Source organism: Trichoplusia ni, chromosome 4, assembly GCF_003590095.1.
Source record: "Trichoplusia ni isolate ovarian cell line Hi5 chromosome 4, tn1, whole genome shotgun sequence".
Lineage (NCBI taxonomy): Eukaryota > Metazoa > Arthropoda > Insecta > Lepidoptera > Noctuidae > Trichoplusia > Trichoplusia ni.
In genome coordinates, this window is record NC_039481.1 from 5,390,127 (window position 1) to 5,411,234 (window position 21,108).

Consider the following 21,108-nt stretch of genomic DNA (forward strand, 5'->3'; position numbering starts at 1 on the left):
TAAAAAATCGAGAGTAGTAGCGTAAATTGATAAATTATTGTCACTGAAAACAACTATGGTATGGAGATTTTTCGTTTAGGAACTTTATTGAACAATTTCTTTATAAAGTATTCATGGAAAGCATCAAAGAGAATGTAATTCACTACGAAAGCATAGCATATATTTCGTAAGCATATCATAATTACATCATCAATAATATAATTTCATGCGCTATACAGAATTTATTTAAAACGACTAACAAGAGTAGTCCATAGGCTCCAAGGAACAAGAGTATACCCACATTTATTCGTATAACCACTATGCATTATTATATTATGAAGACTGCAAAATAATCAAACAAAAGTACCTATAAAACTTACATACTTAATGAAGGCATAAATTTAAGAAATTAATAATAGTTAAATCTTTCAGTAGGTACTTAGTTGGTTAAAACAAAACAAAATGTTTTTTTTTACAAATGCATTTATTTTAACACCATTATCTTTAATTTTGAACAGATTCTTGATATTGCTTATTTTCATCTAGCCATACACCATTCCCAGAAAAATAATGGTTTTTCTCCAGAATATAAAGTACTAGACTTAGTTTTTGAGACTTGCTTAAAAAAGAATAGTCAAAATATTCATGTATCCAAGTGAACTCATTATGCATTTGCTTCTTATCAATAAGATTTAAAATTGCTTTTACTTTTTTCCATGGATATAGTAAGATGGGACTATTTTCGTAAATTTCCTCATTAGTGAATTGTGTAGATAGTTGCTCATACACATATTTCACTTGGAAGACAGGTGTGTTAATCCAAAATGGGTGCCGCTTGATTAGTTTGCGAACTTGGCTCATATTAAACTTTTTTCCTAATGACTGTGATATACAAAATAATAAATCTTTTCCTTTGCCTAATCTATCACCAGGAGCTTTTTCAAATATTTCATAATGTGATGCACTGCCAGACAGGACATTCAAACTTGCACATTTCTTATTACTGCTGTACAACTTGCTCAGTCTTTTCATGGCAGTATTGTTATGGTGTATCATTTTTAAAAATCGTGGATGTTTAAAAAATGTATTAAATTCAGGTACACTTTTTGCATTTTCTAATCTTTCTTTTATGGTGTCTATGCTAAGTGTAAATATGCCATAACACCTTCTTTGGGCTTCATTACTAATGCCATATTCTTCTAAAAGTTTTCTTATTTCCAGTAGAGTTCTATAATTCTTTGATGCCAATTTGGGATGCATTCTTATGACTTCTTTTATATCAATTCCACCTAGAGACCTAATATTGTAAATGATTTCTTTTAAATTTTCAGGATCTGCATGAATTAAATACAAGTTTGATTTAATTTTCTGATTTGGCATCATTATTTGGGATTGTAATATTTTTAATGTTTCATTTATATTTTGTAACGGGCGATGTTTGATTGTTGGATAAGTTTCAATGCCTCTGTAAAACTCTTCATTAGTTAGATCTAGAAGCAGTTCCAGATATCTTTGAATAATTTTTAGACGTAATGTGTATAGTGTAGATTTGTCAATATCTTCATAAATCAAGGTTGTAAGAGATGTTGGCCACTGCGTCATGAAACTCGCTAATCTGTTCTCAACATTAATTTGCGGAAGAATGTAACCAGAGTTCTTTAGCTCTCCAATTGTCTTTTGTCTTAATATTGTTAGGTATGTTGACAGCATTGCTGGAGCAATTACTTTCACGCCACATTCTTGTAACACTTTATAACGATACTTTAAGGTTACAGGCAAAATTCCAAATAGTGCAGGTTCTTCTATCAGTATTTCAGGAGACAATCCTATCTCACTAGACGTATTTACTAAGCTTTGAATTTTTTCTTCGTTTAACTTTGTTATTACTGGATGTTTCATACATAAAAACTGAGCCTTGCTTTCACTTATATCAAAGAATTTACACAAACATTTCACATTACTTTTATTGTCAATATTTACAGCACTGCTCTGAACATAACGAGTCCCCCTTTTAAGGATGCTAATCCACTTGTAGCTTTTAGTATTCATGGGTAAGTAAGACATAAATGTTACACTTGAAACTGATAAAATAAATTCGAATAAACAAAATCGTAAATCATATTTCATAAAATGTATCTAATAAATTATTCCTTGACAATCAGCTGGTATATGTCGAACGGGAATGACTGTCATTGATATTTTTTTGGTGTAGCAGAAAATGAAATTATATTTTAATAAAGTTATATACTAATAGTAATTAAAATAAAGTTATATTTACAAGACGTAAAAAAACGATTTGATTGTTAATTTTAGTTTTGAAAATTGAAATAAATTAATTTCTCTCTTTATAAGTGACGGTTAATTTACGAATAAAACGTTGTATGAAAGTTGACGACTTCTGTCTGTCATTTACAAACTTTGACGTTTATGGTTGGGCGTGTTTTGTATATTTTACAAAGCGTTTGTGTTGTATTGGATTATGAATTAGCATTATTTTGTGAAAATGACTAAATCAAAAACAGGATTATTTGCTTTGGGATTTTTTGTTTTTGCCGCATTATTTATAATAATTGCCTTCGTTAGTCCTTACTGGTTAGTAACTGACGGAAAGCTAAAAAACCCGAAGTTTCTAAAAATCGGTAAGTTAAGGTTTATAAATGAAATTGTTAAATGACACTTGAAGATCGAAGTGAAATAAATAATATGCTGAGATACTGGTTTATCTTACAGGTTTGTGGGAAGTATGTTTCAATGGTTTTGAAGAAGTACATCACTGGTACGATACAGTATTCAGTGGATGCTGGTGGATATTTGAAGAAGAGTATTATATCATACATGACATACTACTGCCCGGCTTCTTTATAGCGACACAATTCTTTTTTACGATCTCTATGTGTTGTGTCATATTATCATTGTTTCTTTCATACCTTTATATGAAGAAGGACAGAGATGATGACAAATACTTGACGCTTCTGGTGACTTTAGGCACAGTGCTTGTAATTGGAGGTAAGTTACTACTAACAAATAAAAGTTCAATTAATAAGCTTCATCTCTTTTATCCCTACTAATATTATAAATGCGAAAGCAACTCTTGTCTGTCTGCCTGTTACACTTTCACGTTTAAACCACTGAAACAATTTTGATGAAATTTGGTACAGAGATAGAGTAGACCTTGAGAAAGAACATAGTATAGTTTTTAACCTAGACTTTTGAAGAGTCTCTTGGAATCGCGATATAACCGAAATCAACGTGGGCGAAAAGCTAGTAGAAGATAATGTTGAAATGTGTTTACAGGGTTTTCAGGCATCATATCTGTGGTTACCTTTGGAGCTAGAGGAGATGGGCGAGATTGGATGCCTAATTGGGAGCATAATGACTTGGGATGGGCCTTTGCTATGGGGGTCATAGGTGTTGTGTTCCTGTTCCCTGCTGGTATACTCTTTTTGGTTGAGGCCCGGGTACAAAAATACAAGAGACTTCATGAAATGCAAAGCCGAGAACCCTCTTCATATACAATGCATGAAAGGAAAACTGGTTATGCAGGAGGTCACACAGACATATAAGAATTGTGTCTTAAAACTTTATAAATGCAGCTGCTGCAAAAGTAGTTCATAATTATAAATAATTAATTGTCCGTCCAAAATTTTAATCTTGCTTTAAATATGTGTTTAAGAAAGTAGACTGACACTTTGTATGATAATTTCATTTACCAGGATATAGTTTTTTTGCCCAATTTTTATAAGAGATCTTTGAAATAGTATAAGGTTTTTATAGTGCAGACTTAGAATATAGTAAGTAGTAAGTACATATAAAACTATTGCACAATGCTTTTTGGCATACTGTTTCCTGCCACAAAATAGAATACTACATTTTAAATATTAAAACTTATTTACTTATTACTTTTAAATAAGGAGAATCTCTTTATATGTAAATCTAGTAGCTCTCATTTTGCTAAAAGTATTATATCTCTTTATTGTGTCCCTATTTTACACAGGGGCGAATTAAAAATATGAACAAGACCAAATGTTGAATTGAATAAAATATATTGATCATATACATAATACAGACATAAATCAAATTGGAGATTCAATGTAAAATCATTAAAAAATAATGATAATGTAATATACTTTTTCAATATTCAGGCTCTATTGTATAATATTTATAACATAGAGTGTGACAACAGTGAATTCCAAAAAGAGATGTTGCCAATTTGTTTGTAATGACTTTTATTTCCTCATGACTTCAATCTTGTAACAGTGTTATTTTTAATGTAATTGATCACCTGTGTTTTTTTCATTATATGTAGGTTTTATTTGTGTAAGTAACAATTTTTGTTAATATCACAGTCTAATCAGATCTAATAATCAATTAATAATGTATCAAATGCCAATTGCTGGATTATTATCAGATAGTTTATACTTGAGGTACTTACTTAAAAAACTTAAAAAGTATATAATATATACATCTGAATTTACAGCATATAATATATGTAATATATCTTACATCATATATATTTGTATACCGAAGTGCCTATCAAATATAATAACTAACTTTTTACTCAGTTTTTTTATTATTAATTTAATTTATCATAATTAACTTTAACCAGTGATGATAAGGTGACACCGAAATCATTTGGCACTGTGTTTTTACTGAGTAGTGCCATCTTTGCAGCTTCATAGCCTACAGAGATGCACTGTGGCTCACTGAAACCTAAAAGCATTCCATGAATAAAGCCACTTGCAAAACAATCTCCTGCTCCAGAAACATTTTCTATTTTACTTATAGCTACCGTTGGATAAAACCTTTGTACGAATTTATTTTCGGTGTTATTTACAGTCATGACTCCTTTAGAACCCATTGTTATGACTATGAATTTTATAACAGCCGCAACAATTGAGCTCAGTTCCAAAATTTCATTCAAATCTCCAATATTTTTTATTGCTGCAGTTTTAGACAGGTCAAGATATTGTGCCATTGCTCGTAGTTCAGACAAATTTGGTGAGGCATAGGAAATACTATATTTGTCACGAATAATTTTAATCGCCTTTCTTCTATCCGTCGGCTCGAAAAATACTGGAACAAAAAATATAATGAGTAAGTAACAAAGCTCATAGGTAACATAGTGTGAGTATTTTCTAAATCCTATAATTTATTGAAGTCATTCTAAAAGGTATTTCCTTTTAATAATACGAGTGATGAATCTTTATTGATAGGTGATAATCTTTATTGAGGAGCTCGTGGCTAAGCTATAACCGTATAAGTGAATCGATCACAGGTTAAGCTATGCTTGACGCGGTTGTTCCGTAGATGGGTGACCATCTTTGTCATAACGAGTTCCTCCGTGTTTCGGAAAGCACGTTAAATTGTGGGTCCCGGCTGTTATTCCTACATCTTTGACAGTCGTTACAGGTAGTCAGAAACTTGAAAGTCTGACAACCAGTCTAACCAAGGGGTATCGTGTTGCCCAGGTAACTGGGTTGGGGAGGTCAAATAGGCAGTCGCTCCTTGTAAAACACTAGTACTCAGCTGAAACCGGTTAGACTGAAAGCCGACCCCAACATAGTTACGAAAAGGCTAGGTTGATGATGATGAATCTTTATTGATAATGTATTTGCCCATGGTCAGTAACAAAACTCAATTAATACTATTAAGTGATTTACGAAATCTGTTTTAAAAGAATAAGAAACAAATACAACCATCCGAATTATAGATGTTCCCAAAGTTTTGTTGTTCGTTTTTGATTAATTTTTTTTGCCGTATTCAGTCTAAATACCTTCGTATTAATGGATTTTTATCGCTGACCACATCTATCGGCAGAGGTGGTGAGTAGATTATTTCAGAATCATATTTATATTCAGGACGTGATCTTACAAACTCAATAGATTAAAAACTCAAAAAAGTTAACTGCCACTTTAAATGAGATAAGCAAAGTTTTTTTAATTTAAATTTTATGGCCACGCCTAGTATCAGAAGATCAGTGTGCTGTAAGATCTGTGGACCACGCCTATTGGCAAGGTTTCATTAGAATGAGACAGACAAGCCTCTTCAATGGTGACACAAGCAGATTACGTTCCATTTTACGCAAAGCAGAAGTTGAACACAGACTGCTTAGTAGTCGGTTCCAAGTTATAAAACATTATATATATTTCCATCCTCGTCCCACCAGTAGTTTTAAGTGTTTTGGTCTCTTCTCAAGCGATTGTTTTTCGTTGCAAGTAGTTGTAACTGACAAGCTTACAACAGACACAACTTTTGTTAGTCAATGGGCGTTGATCTGTAAATCAGTTGATACTTGATACTATTGTGAGTTTAGTACTTGGTAGTTTGTAGTTCGTGAATGTGCAGAGTCAAAATAAATTAAACGTTACTTTTTTTAAACAGTTACGTGTGCTAACAGTGTATTCAGTGATATAAACGAAAAGTTTTTTCAAAACACGTAACATCACCTTCTCTGAAATCGTGATTACAGAAAGTAGGTAAGTGAACGAATACTTTTCAGGTGTTGATTAATAGTTTAAAATTCTATAATCATCCTATGCTATGCCATGGATAAGCACACCAGACTCTAAATCTAACCTTTCATATACTATGTTAGCTCAATAGTTTGTAAACAATTCAACTTGATTTTAAATAGGTCGGTATTTAAGAGAATAACATAAGGCTGATCACATAATATTTTGTTTTAATACAGTAATACACTGTAAAGAACTTGAAAATAATTTACGTATATATCATGTTATTAAAACAACTTGGCTCAACAAGAAGCAATATATTTTTTTAGATTTTCTTGTTTAATTAAAGATACCTCTTTTTACTACAAGTCTATATCTCAATAACATACCTTCATGTATTACATTAAATTCAGCTAGCATATTGAAGTTTATTTAGATCCCACATAACATTAAGTGAACTGGGTATCAGGAATTTTGAGCAAGTTCACATAATGTAACTTGAAAGACACGTAATAATTGATTCCTTATATTTTGTTAGCCATCTAAGTCTTATAAAACTTTGTAATTTTTCCACATCTTTTATTCTATTTATTGCATAAGTAGAAACTGCCAGTAAACAGATGATTCACAATATCAAATATCTCTAAATGAAGTACCTAATCATGTATTAAAGGTCGTAATTACATTTCAACCATTAAGAAGCTTATAAATTTATGTTTCCAAAAATAAATAAAATTAGTATAAAAAACATAGTTTTGAATATTTAATAGTTCCCACACTTAAGAATGCGTGTGAACTTTTTGGCATTGTATTTCTGGGTGAATGTTATGCTGTGTATTACACACACACTAACTCCATTCAGTAAGGATTGCGAAACTTATATGGAGGTAGTTACATTGCTATTCATCTCAGGTGTTTGACCTTGTTTGTGGACTTGTGGTGTAAAGTGACATACACATATAAACTTGTTACAAATTGTTCTGACATTGAATTTGACTAATTAACAAGTTTAAGGGAACCACAAGTACAATGAACATGACTGTATTAGCTAACCAGTTGGTTAATAATTAAAAGCGAACAAAATCTTTGTTGTGTTCATTTACATATGAACATAGATAGATACATACATATGATATGAAGATAGATGTCTTGTTCTTTTAAAGACCAGTTTCACTTTAAGATACTTAGAAACTTAAAAATTGTTGATATCCAGTAATCTCATAGGATCAGTAAAAAATCTAGAACTAGATATTCTGCTGCACCATGTTATACTTCCATGTTAAACTTAAATCAATAGTATAATAACGGTTATTGATACTATTGATTGACATTAAATGTGTATTTCAGAGCTAGTTAGCATGCGATATGGTATTATACCAAACAGTTTTTACAGGTATTCTAAGGTAGGTATATGCTGTCATTTTTTTTATTGAAATATTGATTCTAGCTTTTAACATACCTTCCTTATGGACCTATAATATAAATTTTATGTATTTTCTTTTATCTATTATTATCAGAAACCTGCAAGAGAGAGCCTGAACCGATTTGGTTGGCATATTTTAGTCTTTATATATTCGTAACAGTCCAGGGAAGGCTTACCCTAAGAGGTTGATACGATTTTTTCAATGAAAAAATAAACAAAAGCTGTAAATTAACCACGAAATCGGGTACTACGCGAGTGAAATCGCGGGAAGCTAGTTAAAAATAAAATAAAAAACTGTTATTGTCACTAGAATTAAAATAGCACACAAAAATATAGAGTAACTAAAATAGAGTGAGTCCTAAATATAGTATAAAAAAGAGGTGGCACAGCTAATGCTGTATCAGGATAAGTCTATGCTCCGTCACAGTGCTGGTTTTCAAAACTTGTTCATAAAAGTATAGTTGGGCAACAAAATTAATGCGAAAGGATTGAAAGTATAACAAGTACAACAATGGGTATTTAATTTTTCTTGCGACAATTAGTCAAAATCGAATTTCCTTACTGGCACTTCTTTTTTTTTTTTCCGGGGTGAAACGCTAATGTCTTCAACCCACGTCGAGGGCACGGCGCGGGGATATGTCGGACTTCCACCGACTAAAAACACCCTGGGCCCCTTCTACTGCTTTAGCCAGAGTCACGGGATCGCTCGCGCATGCTCTGCGCGTCTCTGGCTGGCTCTAGTCCTTTGGACTCCTTCTCAAGGGATGGGTGTAAAAAGCCCACCCCTCACTCCTCATAAGAACGGGTGCGCAGGACGACGCGCCCGTCTCCTTCTTGGCCTACTGGCTGATCAAGTGACAGGGTGCCCTCCCCGCCACCCGCAGGCCCAACCTTACGGTGGTCGTAGGTCGTTTCGTTGTTGCCGCCTGGGACGTCTGCGTCGCGATGGGATATCGCTCGACGATTCCCTCACGCGTTCCGCAGCTTCCTTGGTCGCCATGGTGTTTTCGCAGTAGTCTGCTACTGCCTGCCAGGTGCACTCACTCCGTGCCATGGCCGAGGTCACATCTGTGAGTGACAGAGCCGGTTCGCCGATGTTTGCGACTAGGTCGCGCCTATTGTTTGCCCACGCTGGGTAGACCAGCAAAGTGTGCTTTGCATCGTCCTCTGGGGCCCCACAGTGGTGGCACTCTCCTGTTGGCTCACGTCCGATCCGACACAGGTATTTACCGAAACAGCCATGGCCGGTCAGCATCTGTGTCAGCCGGTATGTAAGAGCTCCATGCCGCCGTCCTTACTTGCACTACACATATACGAAAACATTTAGAAATCGAATAGTTAAGTACTAAGAGCTTAGGATTTTCTTAAAATTCTGTTTTCTTGAGTGATTCTCAAACTTCCTAGGCGTAAAAGTAATTATAGTTTAATAGTGTCTTAAAACATGGTTATTATAGACAAGTTAAATAGTGTCGGCAATTATGTCGTCCGACCGTGGGACCACTGGACCTCTGATACTTACGTACCTACTATCTATAATATAATTCATAAGGTCGCATAATTTACTGGCAATTTTGCAATTAGATTATGTCCTAAAATGAGTCATGCCTTGTAGTAAGACACTAAATTACTGCTGCTGTTCAAAGTCTTATGAAATTATGAGTCATCAAGACATGGGTTTCCTAATTAGTGAATATGTGTTAAATACAAGTTAAGTTCTAGTAAAACAAAACTTACAAAAAAGACTCACGCACAAAGGAATTTTATCTTGTGTCGCGGGGGGTTTCATAAACAGTCAAATCACATGCACAAGCACACTCAGACTCAGGACAAGCATTCGTGGATTACACAAATACTTGTCCAACGCGGGGATCGAAACTGCGACTCGCTGCGCTAAGTGGGTTTTGCTTGGCGATCTTAACCAGTCAGCTATCCATGCAAACCTAACACTAACTCGTCTAACATTACAATCGCTATGGCACTTAGCGTATCTGTATGGTTACACCCATTGACCTACTTGGTTACACCTTATTACGTTACAAAGGCTATTCCAATTGTCTACTTCACCTATCTGGGAAAGTGAAACCAGACGTAGGTAGAAAAAGGAGGTACCTTTTTCTACCTACGTCTGGTTTCACTTAGTACACACCTAGTAATGATTATTTATGTTTATAAGAATACACTTTCAATAAATTCGAAAGCTGGCTATTCTTTTGGGACCTACGACAACACCAATCACAATTTCAATGAAAATACGATTCTTGTTAAGTTATTTATCGCAACTTGAATAATACATAAGTACCTATTTAGTCGTCGATCTTGTGCACCAATGAGACAAAATTAATGAATTTGAAAAACTTTGCAGAACAATGAAGAATAGAAGTTTGGCCGGTAACTGTGGCATTGGCGTGTTTGTCATTGCCCTTGTTACTGTGGCATTGGCATTCGGTACGCCTAGCTGGTTGGTCAGCGACTCCAGAATAAGAGGCGCCAAATTAGACAGGTAATTATATGGCATTACGCATTAGTGTACAAGCACAAGCCATGAAGCCATTATTTTTTATCATCAGACCTGTTTGCTGGATCCGTATCTTATATTAGATATAATTTGGCTATTGACCCCTTTATCTTAATTTTTTGACATGCGTTTTGTATTTTAAGGTTGGGGCTGTGGAGTCACTGCTTCAGGTCTTTACCAGACCCACTCGACCAATATCAGAGAAGATTCTTTGTGGGTTGTCGCTGGGTATACGATCCTTTCACCACGGGCTATGATAAAATACGTGGATATTTACTACCAGGTTTGTATAGTTGTAAACGTGCCTTAACTTGGCCACAATACATAGGTAGTTAAGTGTAGTAAAGCCCACTACGAAAAATAATGTTCTATATTATTCTCCGAAATATAATTATTAAAGTATAAACGTATCTCCATTATTGTCGTATAAAAATTCTCTCAATCAACACTATAATAAGAAATTCCTACTGTATAAATTAGTAGCTATTCTTCTTTGTACGTTTAATTTTTCGTGATCAACTTTCTCTATAATGTCATCGTATTTGTATACATATTTAATAATTTTGTATAATTTTCAAGAAATTTATTCATTATTAAATGACGAATCAGTCTCACGATGGTTATTATAAAAAAATATTCATGAATCCAAACAGAATTAAATTTAAAAAATAATTTATTTCAGGAATATCAAAATGTAAGGGTAATAAAAAGTTAACGATGATTTCATAAACGTCGCCCTTCGCTTATATTTAAATGTAGAGCGACAGTAAAAAGTTGAAAACATTATTCTGTTCCTCAACCTTTACCACATCTTAACCATGAAAATAAAAAAAATGGGTATTATTGTATTATTCATGTTGTTTTTTTGCAGGTTTTATGATCGCCACGCAGTTTTTCTTCACGCTGTGCTTGCTAGGAGTTTTGATCTCTACAATATTAGTGTTAATGTTTTTCCTTTGCTGTGGACCCGATCAACGCCGATTTGTCACTTTGATTAAAAGTATCGGATATATTATGTTAACAGCGGGTAAGTGTCTATACTGTCTATGTTGAATAATATTCCTATTAGATTCTGTAATAGCGGAAATAACAATTCAGAGGTCAGAGGTTCGATCCTGATCTAATATGTTTCCGTTAACGATGACAATACTCTTAAGATGTTCTCAGTTCCCAATCTCAAAACTGCTTGTAGAGTATCGAGTTTTCTACGTACCTACACAGTGCCGGCGAAAGGGCCACCCCGGGCGAAAAGATTGTGGCGCCCACTTGAGGGAAGCAATATCAAATGTTAGTTTTATGCTTTTCCCAAGTAAAATTATATTAAGCCACCAATCGTAAGCGTAAGCATCGTGTGGTCGAGGAGTGTCTCTAACGATATGATTAGAGTCGCTCCTCGACTTCAAACCCTCAAAAAATCCATCTAAAAAAAGTCTCAATAAAAAATATGCATAAGCACAGAGCGTAGAGCACAGTTCTGAGGGTTTGTACCAGGAGAGGCAAGAGACTCCAACTTCAGATCTTGGCACCCCCCAGAATGTGTCGCCCTGGGCCATCGCCCCATCACGCACCCCCTAACGCCGGCGCTGTACCTACTCTACACTCCGATTCAAGTGCACTGTGGGAAAGTTCCAGTAATAGAGCAAACAAATAAAACTATTTTATGCCACGTATTCCTAAGTAACTGATAATAATTTTACTTACGTTATTATATTACAGGTATATGCGGTGTGATTGCGGTAATAGTTTTTGCTTCGTTGGGAAATACAGATGGTTGGATGCCGGATCACCCAAACAATTACTTAGGTAAGTAACAACGATCGTTGCTATCACTCATCGAGGGCACTGTCAAACACCAAGGCCCCGATTCTGCTATTTACAATGTCCGATGAATGAATGGAAATTGGATTAAAATGACGGTATTCGTATTTTCAAAATGGAAAATGCTTAGGAGAATACGAATATTGTCCAATTTGATACAATTTTCATTCATTCGCGCAGAATCGGGGTCCAAAGCTTTATTAAGTCAGCCCGTTTTTCGGATATTGCATAAAACGATGACACAACAAAACTGGTCTAAGTCCGAGATACTCATATAGATGTTAAATTATACGTGTCTGCTTTTCCAGGCTGGTCCTTCGGTTTAGGTGTTGTGGGTTCCATAGCGTGCCTAGTCACCGCTGCCCTCTTCTTGACGGAAACCAACATCCAGAAAAAGAAACGCGACAAAATAAAGGAATCTCAAGCACGGTTCGAATTAGAATACGAAACAAAAGCATAACAATAAACTCTAATTACAATAATTACATTTAAATCAATATAAGTTTTAAGATCTGACGATATTTCCCATCAATCAGTGATTATTTAGGTATTTACACCTGTCTAGACTGATTGTTGAATCTTTTGATAGCCATTTTACTTACTTTGAATGTATGTATTAGTTTTTAATATTTTTTTCTACTGAAGCTGTTTTAGCCCAGTGTGTCCAATGAAAAGCAATTTTAACTGAATTTATTTTTTGCAGCTAATTTAAGTATATGACGTAGTTTAAGCACCATTAGTGCCTAATTGTATTAGATCGAAGTTTTAAATACATAAGATAAAGGGTTGGCGAGCCACACAAAGCTTACAAAGAAAAAAAGGTTCTTTTAAGTTTTATTAGTACCTATCTTGTTATTTAACAGGTCTTATGAACTACCTCAAGTTCATGCCACTGAATGTTTTAACTTTACACAGATTCATATAGTTATAAATATTACTGTTATGATATTTGTTCATAAATAAAACTATCTTGACTAGTTACACAGTATTAAGTACTTGTAAAAAGCCTTTTTAAACGTCTAATTATGTAAAATCACGTTTATCTAAACTTATGATAATCACAACTGAATATTTAATTATTTATATTCGTTTATAGACAAGTTAATGTCAATTTCAACAGTGTACCTTACTTTATTCCGTCCAGTTTACATTCTTTATAATTTATTTTTAAGCCTTAGAATCTAAGTATAAAATTATGATTAGGTTTTATGCATTTTTTATATGTATCATTTTAAACTGCCTTATAACAATTAAAATGTTTATTAAAAATGTTTTTTTTTTATTTAAATTTAAAAAACATCATATTATTAATTCTATCTATCATGGCCTCCCTCTGCCTCATTAAATTAATGCCTATTAAAAAACAGCACTCATGCAGTACTTGATAGCGACACACTCCAGCTTAGAAACCACACCCACATGAATAAGTTGCTTTGCTGGAATGAATTCCTTGCTGGAATTCCTCGTAGGTAAGAAAATGATTAATAAGTGTTAGCGTCACTGACACCTCGGGCAAGAAAAGTGGCACTCATTTATTGCGGTTAAATATTGAGCAGAAAGCTAAAGCGCCACAGGATCTGGCTGCTACAAATCTTGGTACCCTTCCCAAATATGGTGCCTGGACAGGTCCTAACGCGTCCCCGCGCCTACATCATTTTTAGAATAGTTGTTTTGCCTCTATTCATAACGAAAAATGTCGACATTATTTTCTTAGAGTAAAGCAATGCAGTGTAGAACAACTCAGCACGCTAACCTTTGTAAACTGGTATGCTTAAATAGGAACGTAACTGTCAAATCTTAGACATGCAATGAATGAAATGAAATGTCAAATTTGTTAGCAGTTGAAGAAGCTTGATGCTTGTTTTCTTTATATTACTTGTGTACAAAAGATCTATTTTCAGTATTGTTGAGTATTTTTTTGGTAGTTTTGTTATTTAAAGAAACGACAATGACGGCTGCCGATAATGAGTATCCGAAGGCTTCAAGTGAGTAATAAAACTCGGGCACGCCCTTATATTTTTGAAATGGTAGTACGTTTCATGTTTTTGTTCAGTAGCGATCGGTTAGCTATTTCTCCTGATTTTATGAATAAAGATAAATATGAACATTCCTTATTTTTTTACAGATGCCACTCTCATCGGTGCTAGCATCACTTACGTTGCAGGCTTATTTTTACTTCTGTCGTTTGCCGGCCCGTATTGGATTGAATCGTATCCGGAAATGTTTTCGAGCTTCAAACACATGGGCTTGTGGGAATATTGTTTTGATCGTTTTAGATTCCCTTCTTATCAATTCGATAAGTTGTTCCATGGTTGCCACTACATTTTTAGCCAGGTAAACAACTTTCACATATAGAAACAAAATATATTTACTGTACGAGTTCAATAATTTACTGTACTATGTAAATTTGATTTATGTAGAAACATTTTAGCCAGGCCACAACTTACTATCTGACTTTCTCAAATATCTTAATTAAATCTAAGCAGCATGTGTAGCAATCTCATTTAAGGTAATTTTGATTGTTTTTTATATTTTTAGGAGTTCTATGTGATCCGTGAATGGCTGCTGCCTGGTTGGTTGATGGCAGTACAGTCATTTGTTACTCTGGCTCTGATGCTGTCCTTTACATCTCAAGTGTTGCTGGCTTGTGTCATAGTGCGCTGGCCACTCCGCACCGTCTTGAGATATGAATGGATATTTGTGACTTCTGCTTTTATTATGGTGGCTATATCAAGTAAGTATATGTCAACTATTATTATCACCAACACTGCCAATTGAATATTTTGAAGGTGTAAGTGGGAATGTCAGAGACCTATGTAATTAAGCTAAAAATTGGACACAGTGTATGCTCACCTCTGTGTTTTGTTTATATCTTCTGTTTTTTATCATACTAATTAATTTCATAAGGCCTCCAAAGACCTCTGAACTCTTCCCCTTCTAATGCCAGCCAACAATTAGTATCTCTTGCTATATAAAGAGGGAATAAAACCACCATACATTATTACCATTGTCTTTTTCAGGTGTATTCTTGTTTTTGGCAGTAGCCATATTTGGAGGTAATTGTTACCGACGCGACTGGCTCCTATATCCTTCCTTCAATGTGTTGTCATGGTCTTATGCCTTTGCTGTGGTTGCATTTATATTGTTTGGTAAGTAACTCCTGATTTACATTTATGACTAAACATTCACGTGTTTTCCTCAAAAGAAATAAAAGTTGCATAAATGCTCTGCTCTGCTATTAAATGTCATGTCATGTCATCATCGCAACTTGCACTTCATTCCTTGTCTTATCGAAATTTGATCTAATAATGTGGTTAAATAAAATTTATCTAAATATACTAAGAATAACTTAACTTATGAAACCAACCAGCCAGCCATGCTATCTATAACTGCCTTCTATATGCATAAAATGTGTTTACAGGTATTGCAGCTATCCTGCTTTATTTAGAGTCGAGAAAACTTTATGAATTGCGCGCGGAAGCTAAGAATTTAGTAGCTCAGATGCAACATAGCCAGCCTGAACATGCGCTACACCAGTTGCGCGATCAGTTGCAGCAACAACGTCAACTCGGTTACATGTAAACTAGAAATATTTTATTTAAAAAAAATATGAATTCACACATTCTCTTTAACACTTGGTATTGATTATGAACTTTTAAATCTCTATGCATAACCTTTTTGAGATCACCTACTTGCTTCTTTCTTCTGATTCACTTAATATTGTAATGACGAAAGCAGGTAAAAGAGATCGAATCTCAGGAGTGATACTTATAATAAGAAGCATTCCTTATTTTTTTTAATTTTACATAATGATGGTGATTTATTACCTCTACATGCTGCCTTTACGTCTTTGAACACGAAAGGCTATTTAGTGGTACCAACTTTCGCCCACTGAATTAATTATTAATTAATATTTTATTTTTAAACAATAATTTGATAATACTTAATGAAAAAAATCATATTATAATTCCTCATCGGTAATACGTATTGCCAGTGTTTTTACTTTGATTTATGTACTTTAATACAACAAACTATAATTAAGTGCACTTCTAAGTAAAATGTACAAGAAGTATTTTATTTCTCATTTTTGTATTTTGGATTATGTAATAAGTTTTGTATTTTTACTTTTAAGAATGGTATGTTGGTAAGATGGTCATTTTTTTTAGCAAAGGTAGATTGCATTGTTCAAAAAGCCCAAATCATGAATAACGCTGAAATGAAACAAGTGCCTTGTTAAAAAAATCTTAAGTTAACGAAATATTGTTATACTAGTAAATATAACGTATCCGTCCGAATAATAATCTCATTTGAAAAGCCATTCCAAGGATGAGCCCAGATTGTACTGATAATTTTAAATAAATATATTTTAATGATTTTGTTGTCTTTTCTTTCAAATAAACCTACCCCAACTTTCAAACTCCGAGTGTAATTTGCCTTAGTACCTTTACTACTTTTAATTTATGCCACAGTCAAATTATGCGAGTACCGTGCAAGTTGCAACACAGGGTGCGGCCACACAGCATTTATATATATATTCAAGTGTAATCGCTGACAATGTATTACAAAACGCACAATATTCTAATAGTAGAGAGGTAAGTACCTGGTTTCTGAAGCTGATGACACTTATCCAAAACGAAGTCGATTGTAGGTTGAGGTAGATTGCCATCGAGAATCACTAAGGGCGCCTGGTTCAGAACGTCGATGTGCTTGTTTACCTATAAATAAATAATAAGGGTATTGAGAGCCTTTGAGTAGCTGTAGCTAACTTTCATGGCCACTTCTAACAACCTCTTTACGTTTTGTTTTAAGGTCAATAAGCTAGTAGTCCTTGTTATGTTTCGTCGTAAAGTAGACCAAATGCCAGTGCGCCCTACTCCATAGGCCGCATTGTTTTGTTAAGTCAGCATTGATTCCGGAATAATATTGAGAGATTTCGGGCGATTTGACATACATGATTTTGTTAGTGAATTACCTATCTCTATAGAGATTTTTGCTGTCTTGAAACTTCAAAAATAATTTAAATAGCTTTTCAGGCTCTTTAAAAAATTGTCTTGTATTTAATCCTATACGCAGATCCAAGTATTTAAATTAAAACCTACACGTGGGTACTATGTATGTTCCTATACTTATTGCATAATACCCATGAACATGGTACAATTAACACCCTCCCATTCTAAAACAAGCAATTTGGGACAAATTTTTGCGAATCATACAAACACTTTCCCCATACAGGGATCAAACCTGCAAGATATTGCTCTCAGTACTGAATGCTATGACTAGAGATCAGGGTGGTGACCAATGCCACTCGATTTAGTATCCTTGTTATTAAGGTGTACGTACCATTTCTGGTGAGATATGGTTGTGTAGAACCATGTCACCGAGCCCAAGCAGGCATTCTCCTCGAGCGTCCAACACCGCTGCGTAAGACGGCGTGCGAGCATTTTTGACTTCACAACCTGAAAAGATGCGACCACAGGTTCCGTGTTTATATAGTAGGTATGTATCAATTACTTATATGTATTATCAACAGCCAGTAAGTCAGCTCATGACAAATAGTTTCTGGCAATTTTCCTTGGTTAGGTAATTTCTTGCCATGCTTGCTTGGACCTCGCCATAATCGTAAAGTAATCTATACTAATCTATACTAATATATAAAGCTGAAGAGTTTGTTTGTTTGTTTGTTTGTTTGAACGCGCTAATCTCAGGAACTACTGGTCCAAATTGAAAAATTCTTTTTGTGTTGAATAGACCATTCATCGAGGAAGGCTTTAGGCTAAACCATCACGCTGCGACTGATAGAACCCGTTTTTTTTTAAAAAACCGGGTAGGTATACCTAAATTATAACTTATATCTTCTACCCACGGGGACGAAGTCGCGGGCAACAGCTAGTGTTTCAATAAATGTTAATCAGGTATCAAGCATGTTATACTAAGTTCTATCCATACTTATGTTTCCAAAGTTGTTACAGTTTGTATTGTTAATATAGGTTCCATTACCATCTAGTAGCAGTCCTGGCGCAATACCGTCTAGGTATTTCCCATCGGCATCGTCTCCGAGGGCGGTGAGCAGGCGCGTGCGACCTCCGCGCAGGCGCCACAGAGCTTCAGCCATGTTCCGCGCCACACCACCGCCGCACTGCTCTGTGCCACATGGGTGCGTGCTTCCATCCAACTGCAATCATTCAAATTTTAATAGTCAAATGGTGTTAATCATTAAACAGATAAAATATATAATAGCTGCTATAAGCAAGTTAGTTTACTTCTTACAAAGGCCTTAGTTCACTCAAGTCAGAAGGCAATACCTATTTGTACCTCCTGAACAGTTAAATAGCCAAGACTAAATTAAAAAACGTAGAATAAGGCATAATACTGATCAATTTTTACAAGCACCTGATAAGAAAATTTGAAACAGCAGAATATTTGGTAACTGAGTTGATCTGGGTCACGATTTAGGAATAATAGATACCTATCTACTTCATTTATTTAAATCATCTTAAACTGCACCTTAGTATAAATGGAGCTAAGTGTTGATATATTTACACTAACAGACGTTGGATTCAAGCGTGAGTACTAAGTGTATACTATGCACATTTGTCTTGGCACAGTACTCGCAACTCGTGTCAGACAGTCTGCATAGTACAAATCAAGTCGCGTTGCATAATAATGCATGGTGTGTGTTTTATAGCTTGCGGAAAACGCGACATTTCACTTGAAACTTTTTTGATTGCACTAACAATCATTTCTATTTTAGTTCCTTTCGTGCAATAAATTGATGATAAACCGATTCATATAATAAGTCGTGGGGGATAGTGCGATTCCGCGAATCTATAATAAAGTCCGTGTATCTGCAATCCATTTAGAAGGAGGGGTAGGTAAGGAATGAACACTTCTAATTTCAACAAATTTGTCCTCGAATACTTAAATTACTCTTACTTATCAGATACACTAAATTATCAATGCTAGTTTCGCAGATTTGCCCTTTCCCGAACAGTACACTAAATATTAATACGAGCCTATAAAAAGCTCTTTGGGTATTTAGAACTTTACAAAATCTGCGTCTTCGAGCAGGTTTGCTGTGGTCCAATTCAGAGTTCAAAATAAGTTATTAGTAGGTACTCATTTGAAGTCCGCTTCAAGATACTCAATGTTGTTTGTAGGTCAATTCATGCCGTGCCTTATTGATAAGAGTGAACTCTACAACATAAAGAAAACTATAATGTGATTATTCTCATCAGACCAATTTACGGTTCATTCGTTCATAGAGGTAGGTGTCGAATACAGCCAGAGAATGAAATTGCATATAAATAGTACCTACCTACGTCTTAGGCTAAAGAACTATCAACATACGTACATGATAGTACGGAATGTATTTCGGAACCTCTTAGGTCCACTTTATGTCGTAGTTTGCATTAAGCGAATATCCGTAGGTACTAACAGAACCAGGTGCCTACAGGAAGTACTTTATTGCATGTGAATTTTAATTAGAAATAAGGCTGTTCATGACGGAATTGCATGGTGAATTACGTGAGACTACGAGTAAGCTAGTGATGTGGAAATTTTAAACTATTACATTTATCGTCTAGATCCCTTTGCAGCAATGTCATTCATTCGTGCAATGTATCTAACACAATTAATTGAGCGACCACTCTATACTGTGATGTCATGTACCCAGCATGGATGCATTAATTTGAAAATTAGATAACTATTACTGACCAATATTGAACCTTATACGGTCGCAAAGTGATAGTCTTCTTTTCTGCCACTACACCTATCTGGTGGAAATTAAAACAGAGCTTGGTGTGCAAAGTGGTATTGGTTATATACTACCGTATTTAAAACGTACCCTGTATAACCAGATATTCTATCTTTTGTCAACAATTCAACGTTAGTCCTTATTATGGTATCGCTATTAATGGAAGGCAGGTTCCCCTTGCACGTCACTATAGCGGGGCATGTCAGCACAGGAGCGGCGGCCAGTAGGCTGGCGGTACCGGCCGCATGCCGTTGACCGCATTGATGGTATCAGCCATGCCACTGCCCGCAGTACGCCACTGCATTATGTGATCCATTTGTTTTTGCGGCCACATTCACTCAGATTTATGTTACGCTAAAGTTTTTACCTTTGAATATATTCAATTATATTTGTTGCTGCGGAATTTTCTGGTTTCCGTGTCCCATTTATTTTCTTGACATGACATTATTAACGTGAAGCGAATGGGTTTGTGATATTTTTGCGAAATGCAGTTGAAGTTGATTCAAATCACGTCTTGAGAGTTTGACTATTTTCAGTTACATTTGAAAGGCCTTGCATGCACCAAATCTCGTCTACAGTGTTTGATTTCAAATAAAAGACACAGAATTATTTAACGTTTAGACATGTTTGCACAAACACAGCAAAACTACTGATTGCCTTCATTTCATCATTCTCGTATTCCGGTTGGGACGACAATCCGATACCACCGGGAGATTAGGCGAAGGCTTTTCCCGCTCAACACACTGTTTACTAATGCTTTTATAACTCACACTTCTTTTCCATTAATTATGTATGAATGTGACAATGCTACGTTTTCCAAGGACAGATACACTACGAGTTTCTATTAACACGTTCGGTGCGGTATCGGGTTGATTGTATCTGATGCTCATCTTTCCTCCGGTGCGGGGCAAAAATTACTGTGCTAGCCGCTGGTGCGGGACAGATATATTTGGTCTCCCAATGAATATGAATGAGACAGTTAGTGTTTTGGAATTGCCTCGTTAAATAGATAATATAGATTCGAAAAAATTGCATCGGGTTCTTACGACCCGATGCCGACTGAAACAATATTTTTTACGTCTAGTGCGTTCATCGGTTCTAAACGACCCGATGCCCGATGACCCGATAGACGCACTAGATTACATGCTAGTTGAGCTAGTGAGGTGCG

The 21,108-nt window shown here is 35.1% G+C and overlaps 5 protein-coding genes across 6 annotated transcripts in view; 3 read left to right on the plus strand and 2 right to left on the minus strand.

Moving 5' to 3' along the window:
- Positions 1 to 438: 438 nt before the first annotated feature.
- Positions 439 to 2,184, minus strand: LOC113493525 (transcription termination factor 5, mitochondrial-like). The gene has a single exon (XM_026871535.1). The coding sequence runs from the start codon at positions 2,104 to 2,106 to the stop codon at positions 484 to 486; it is 1,623 nt and encodes a 540-aa protein (XP_026727336.1). The 5' UTR covers positions 2,107 to 2,184; the 3' UTR covers positions 439 to 483.
- Positions 2,185 to 2,347: 163 nt separating this feature from the next.
- LOC113493537 lies at positions 2,348 to 4,530 on the plus strand. The gene is made up of 3 exons (XM_026871552.1): positions 2,348 to 2,618; positions 2,710 to 2,985; positions 3,274 to 4,530. Exons 1-3 carry the CDS (start codon positions 2,483 to 2,485, stop codon positions 3,540 to 3,542), a joined length of 681 nt encoding a protein of 226 aa, XP_026727353.1. The 5' UTR covers positions 2,348 to 2,482; the 3' UTR covers positions 3,543 to 4,530.
- The window catches only part of LOC113493529 (pseudouridine-metabolizing bifunctional protein C1861.05), a 113,202-nt gene continuing 96,099 nt past the window's right edge, over positions 4,006 to 21,108 (minus strand). For both annotated transcript variants that reach the window (XM_026871540.1, XM_026871539.1), the window contains exons 8-11: positions 18,185 to 18,359; positions 17,528 to 17,643; positions 16,788 to 16,902; positions 4,006 to 5,052 (exon numbers count right to left, since the gene is read on the minus strand). In XM_026871540.1, coding sequence (XP_026727341.1) covers positions 4,553 to 5,052; positions 16,788 to 16,902; positions 17,528 to 17,643; positions 18,185 to 18,359 — 906 coding nt within the window. In that variant the 3' untranslated portion in view covers positions 4,006 to 4,552. The remainder of the gene's footprint in view (positions 5,053 to 16,787; positions 16,903 to 17,527; positions 17,644 to 18,184; positions 18,360 to 21,108) is intronic.
- LOC113493538 lies at positions 5,760 to 13,438 on the plus strand. The gene is made up of 6 exons (XM_026871553.1): positions 5,760 to 6,455; positions 10,217 to 10,354; positions 10,513 to 10,652; positions 11,241 to 11,396; positions 12,086 to 12,172; positions 12,496 to 13,438. Exons 2-6 carry the CDS (start codon positions 10,221 to 10,223, stop codon positions 12,645 to 12,647), a joined length of 669 nt encoding a protein of 222 aa, XP_026727354.1. The 5' UTR covers positions 5,760 to 6,455; positions 10,217 to 10,220; the 3' UTR covers positions 12,648 to 13,438.
- On the plus strand, positions 13,987 to 16,561 carry LOC113493536. Its single transcript, XM_026871551.1, has 5 exons — positions 13,987 to 14,172; positions 14,313 to 14,521; positions 14,726 to 14,921; positions 15,208 to 15,336; positions 15,609 to 16,561. Exons 1-5 carry the CDS (start codon positions 14,136 to 14,138, stop codon positions 15,767 to 15,769), a joined length of 732 nt encoding a protein of 243 aa, XP_026727352.1. The 5' UTR covers positions 13,987 to 14,135; the 3' UTR covers positions 15,770 to 16,561.

What these genes read in the sequence shown, in the direction of transcription:
- LOC113493525 (XM_026871535.1), bottom strand. Translation starts at nt 2,106, where the DNA reads ATGAAATATGATTTACGATTTTGTTTATTCGAATTTATTTTATCAGTT.
- LOC113493537 (XM_026871552.1), top strand. Translation starts at nt 2,483, where the DNA reads ATGACTAAATCAAAAACAGGATTATTTGCTTTGGGATTTTTTGTTTTT. An exon ending in CCCGAAGTTTCTAAAAATCG is followed by an intron (nt 2,619 to 2,709) that starts GTAAGTTAAGGT and finishes TTTATCTTACAG; the next exon opens with GTTTGTGGGAAGTATGTTTC. An exon ending in CACAGTGCTTGTAATTGGAG is followed by an intron (nt 2,986 to 3,273) that starts GTAAGTTACTAC and finishes ATGTGTTTACAG; the next exon opens with GGTTTTCAGGCATCATATCT.
- LOC113493538 (XM_026871553.1), top strand. Translation starts at nt 10,221, where the DNA reads ATGAAGAATAGAAGTTTGGCCGGTAACTGTGGCATTGGCGTGTTTGTC. An exon ending in ACGTGGATATTTACTACCAG is followed by an intron (nt 10,653 to 11,240) that starts GTTTGTATAGTT and finishes GTTTTTTTGCAG; the next exon opens with GTTTTATGATCGCCACGCAG. An exon ending in TCACCCAAACAATTACTTAG is followed by an intron (nt 12,173 to 12,495) that starts GTAAGTAACAAC and finishes CTGCTTTTCCAG; the next exon opens with GCTGGTCCTTCGGTTTAGGT.
- LOC113493536 (XM_026871551.1), top strand. Translation starts at nt 14,136, where the DNA reads ATGACGGCTGCCGATAATGAGTATCCGAAGGCTTCAA. An exon ending in TATTATGGTGGCTATATCAA is followed by an intron (nt 14,922 to 15,207) that starts GTAAGTATATGT and finishes TGTCTTTTTCAG; the next exon opens with GTGTATTCTTGTTTTTGGCA. An exon ending in GGTTGCATTTATATTGTTTG is followed by an intron (nt 15,337 to 15,608) that starts GTAAGTAACTCC and finishes ATGTGTTTACAG; the next exon opens with GTATTGCAGCTATCCTGCTT.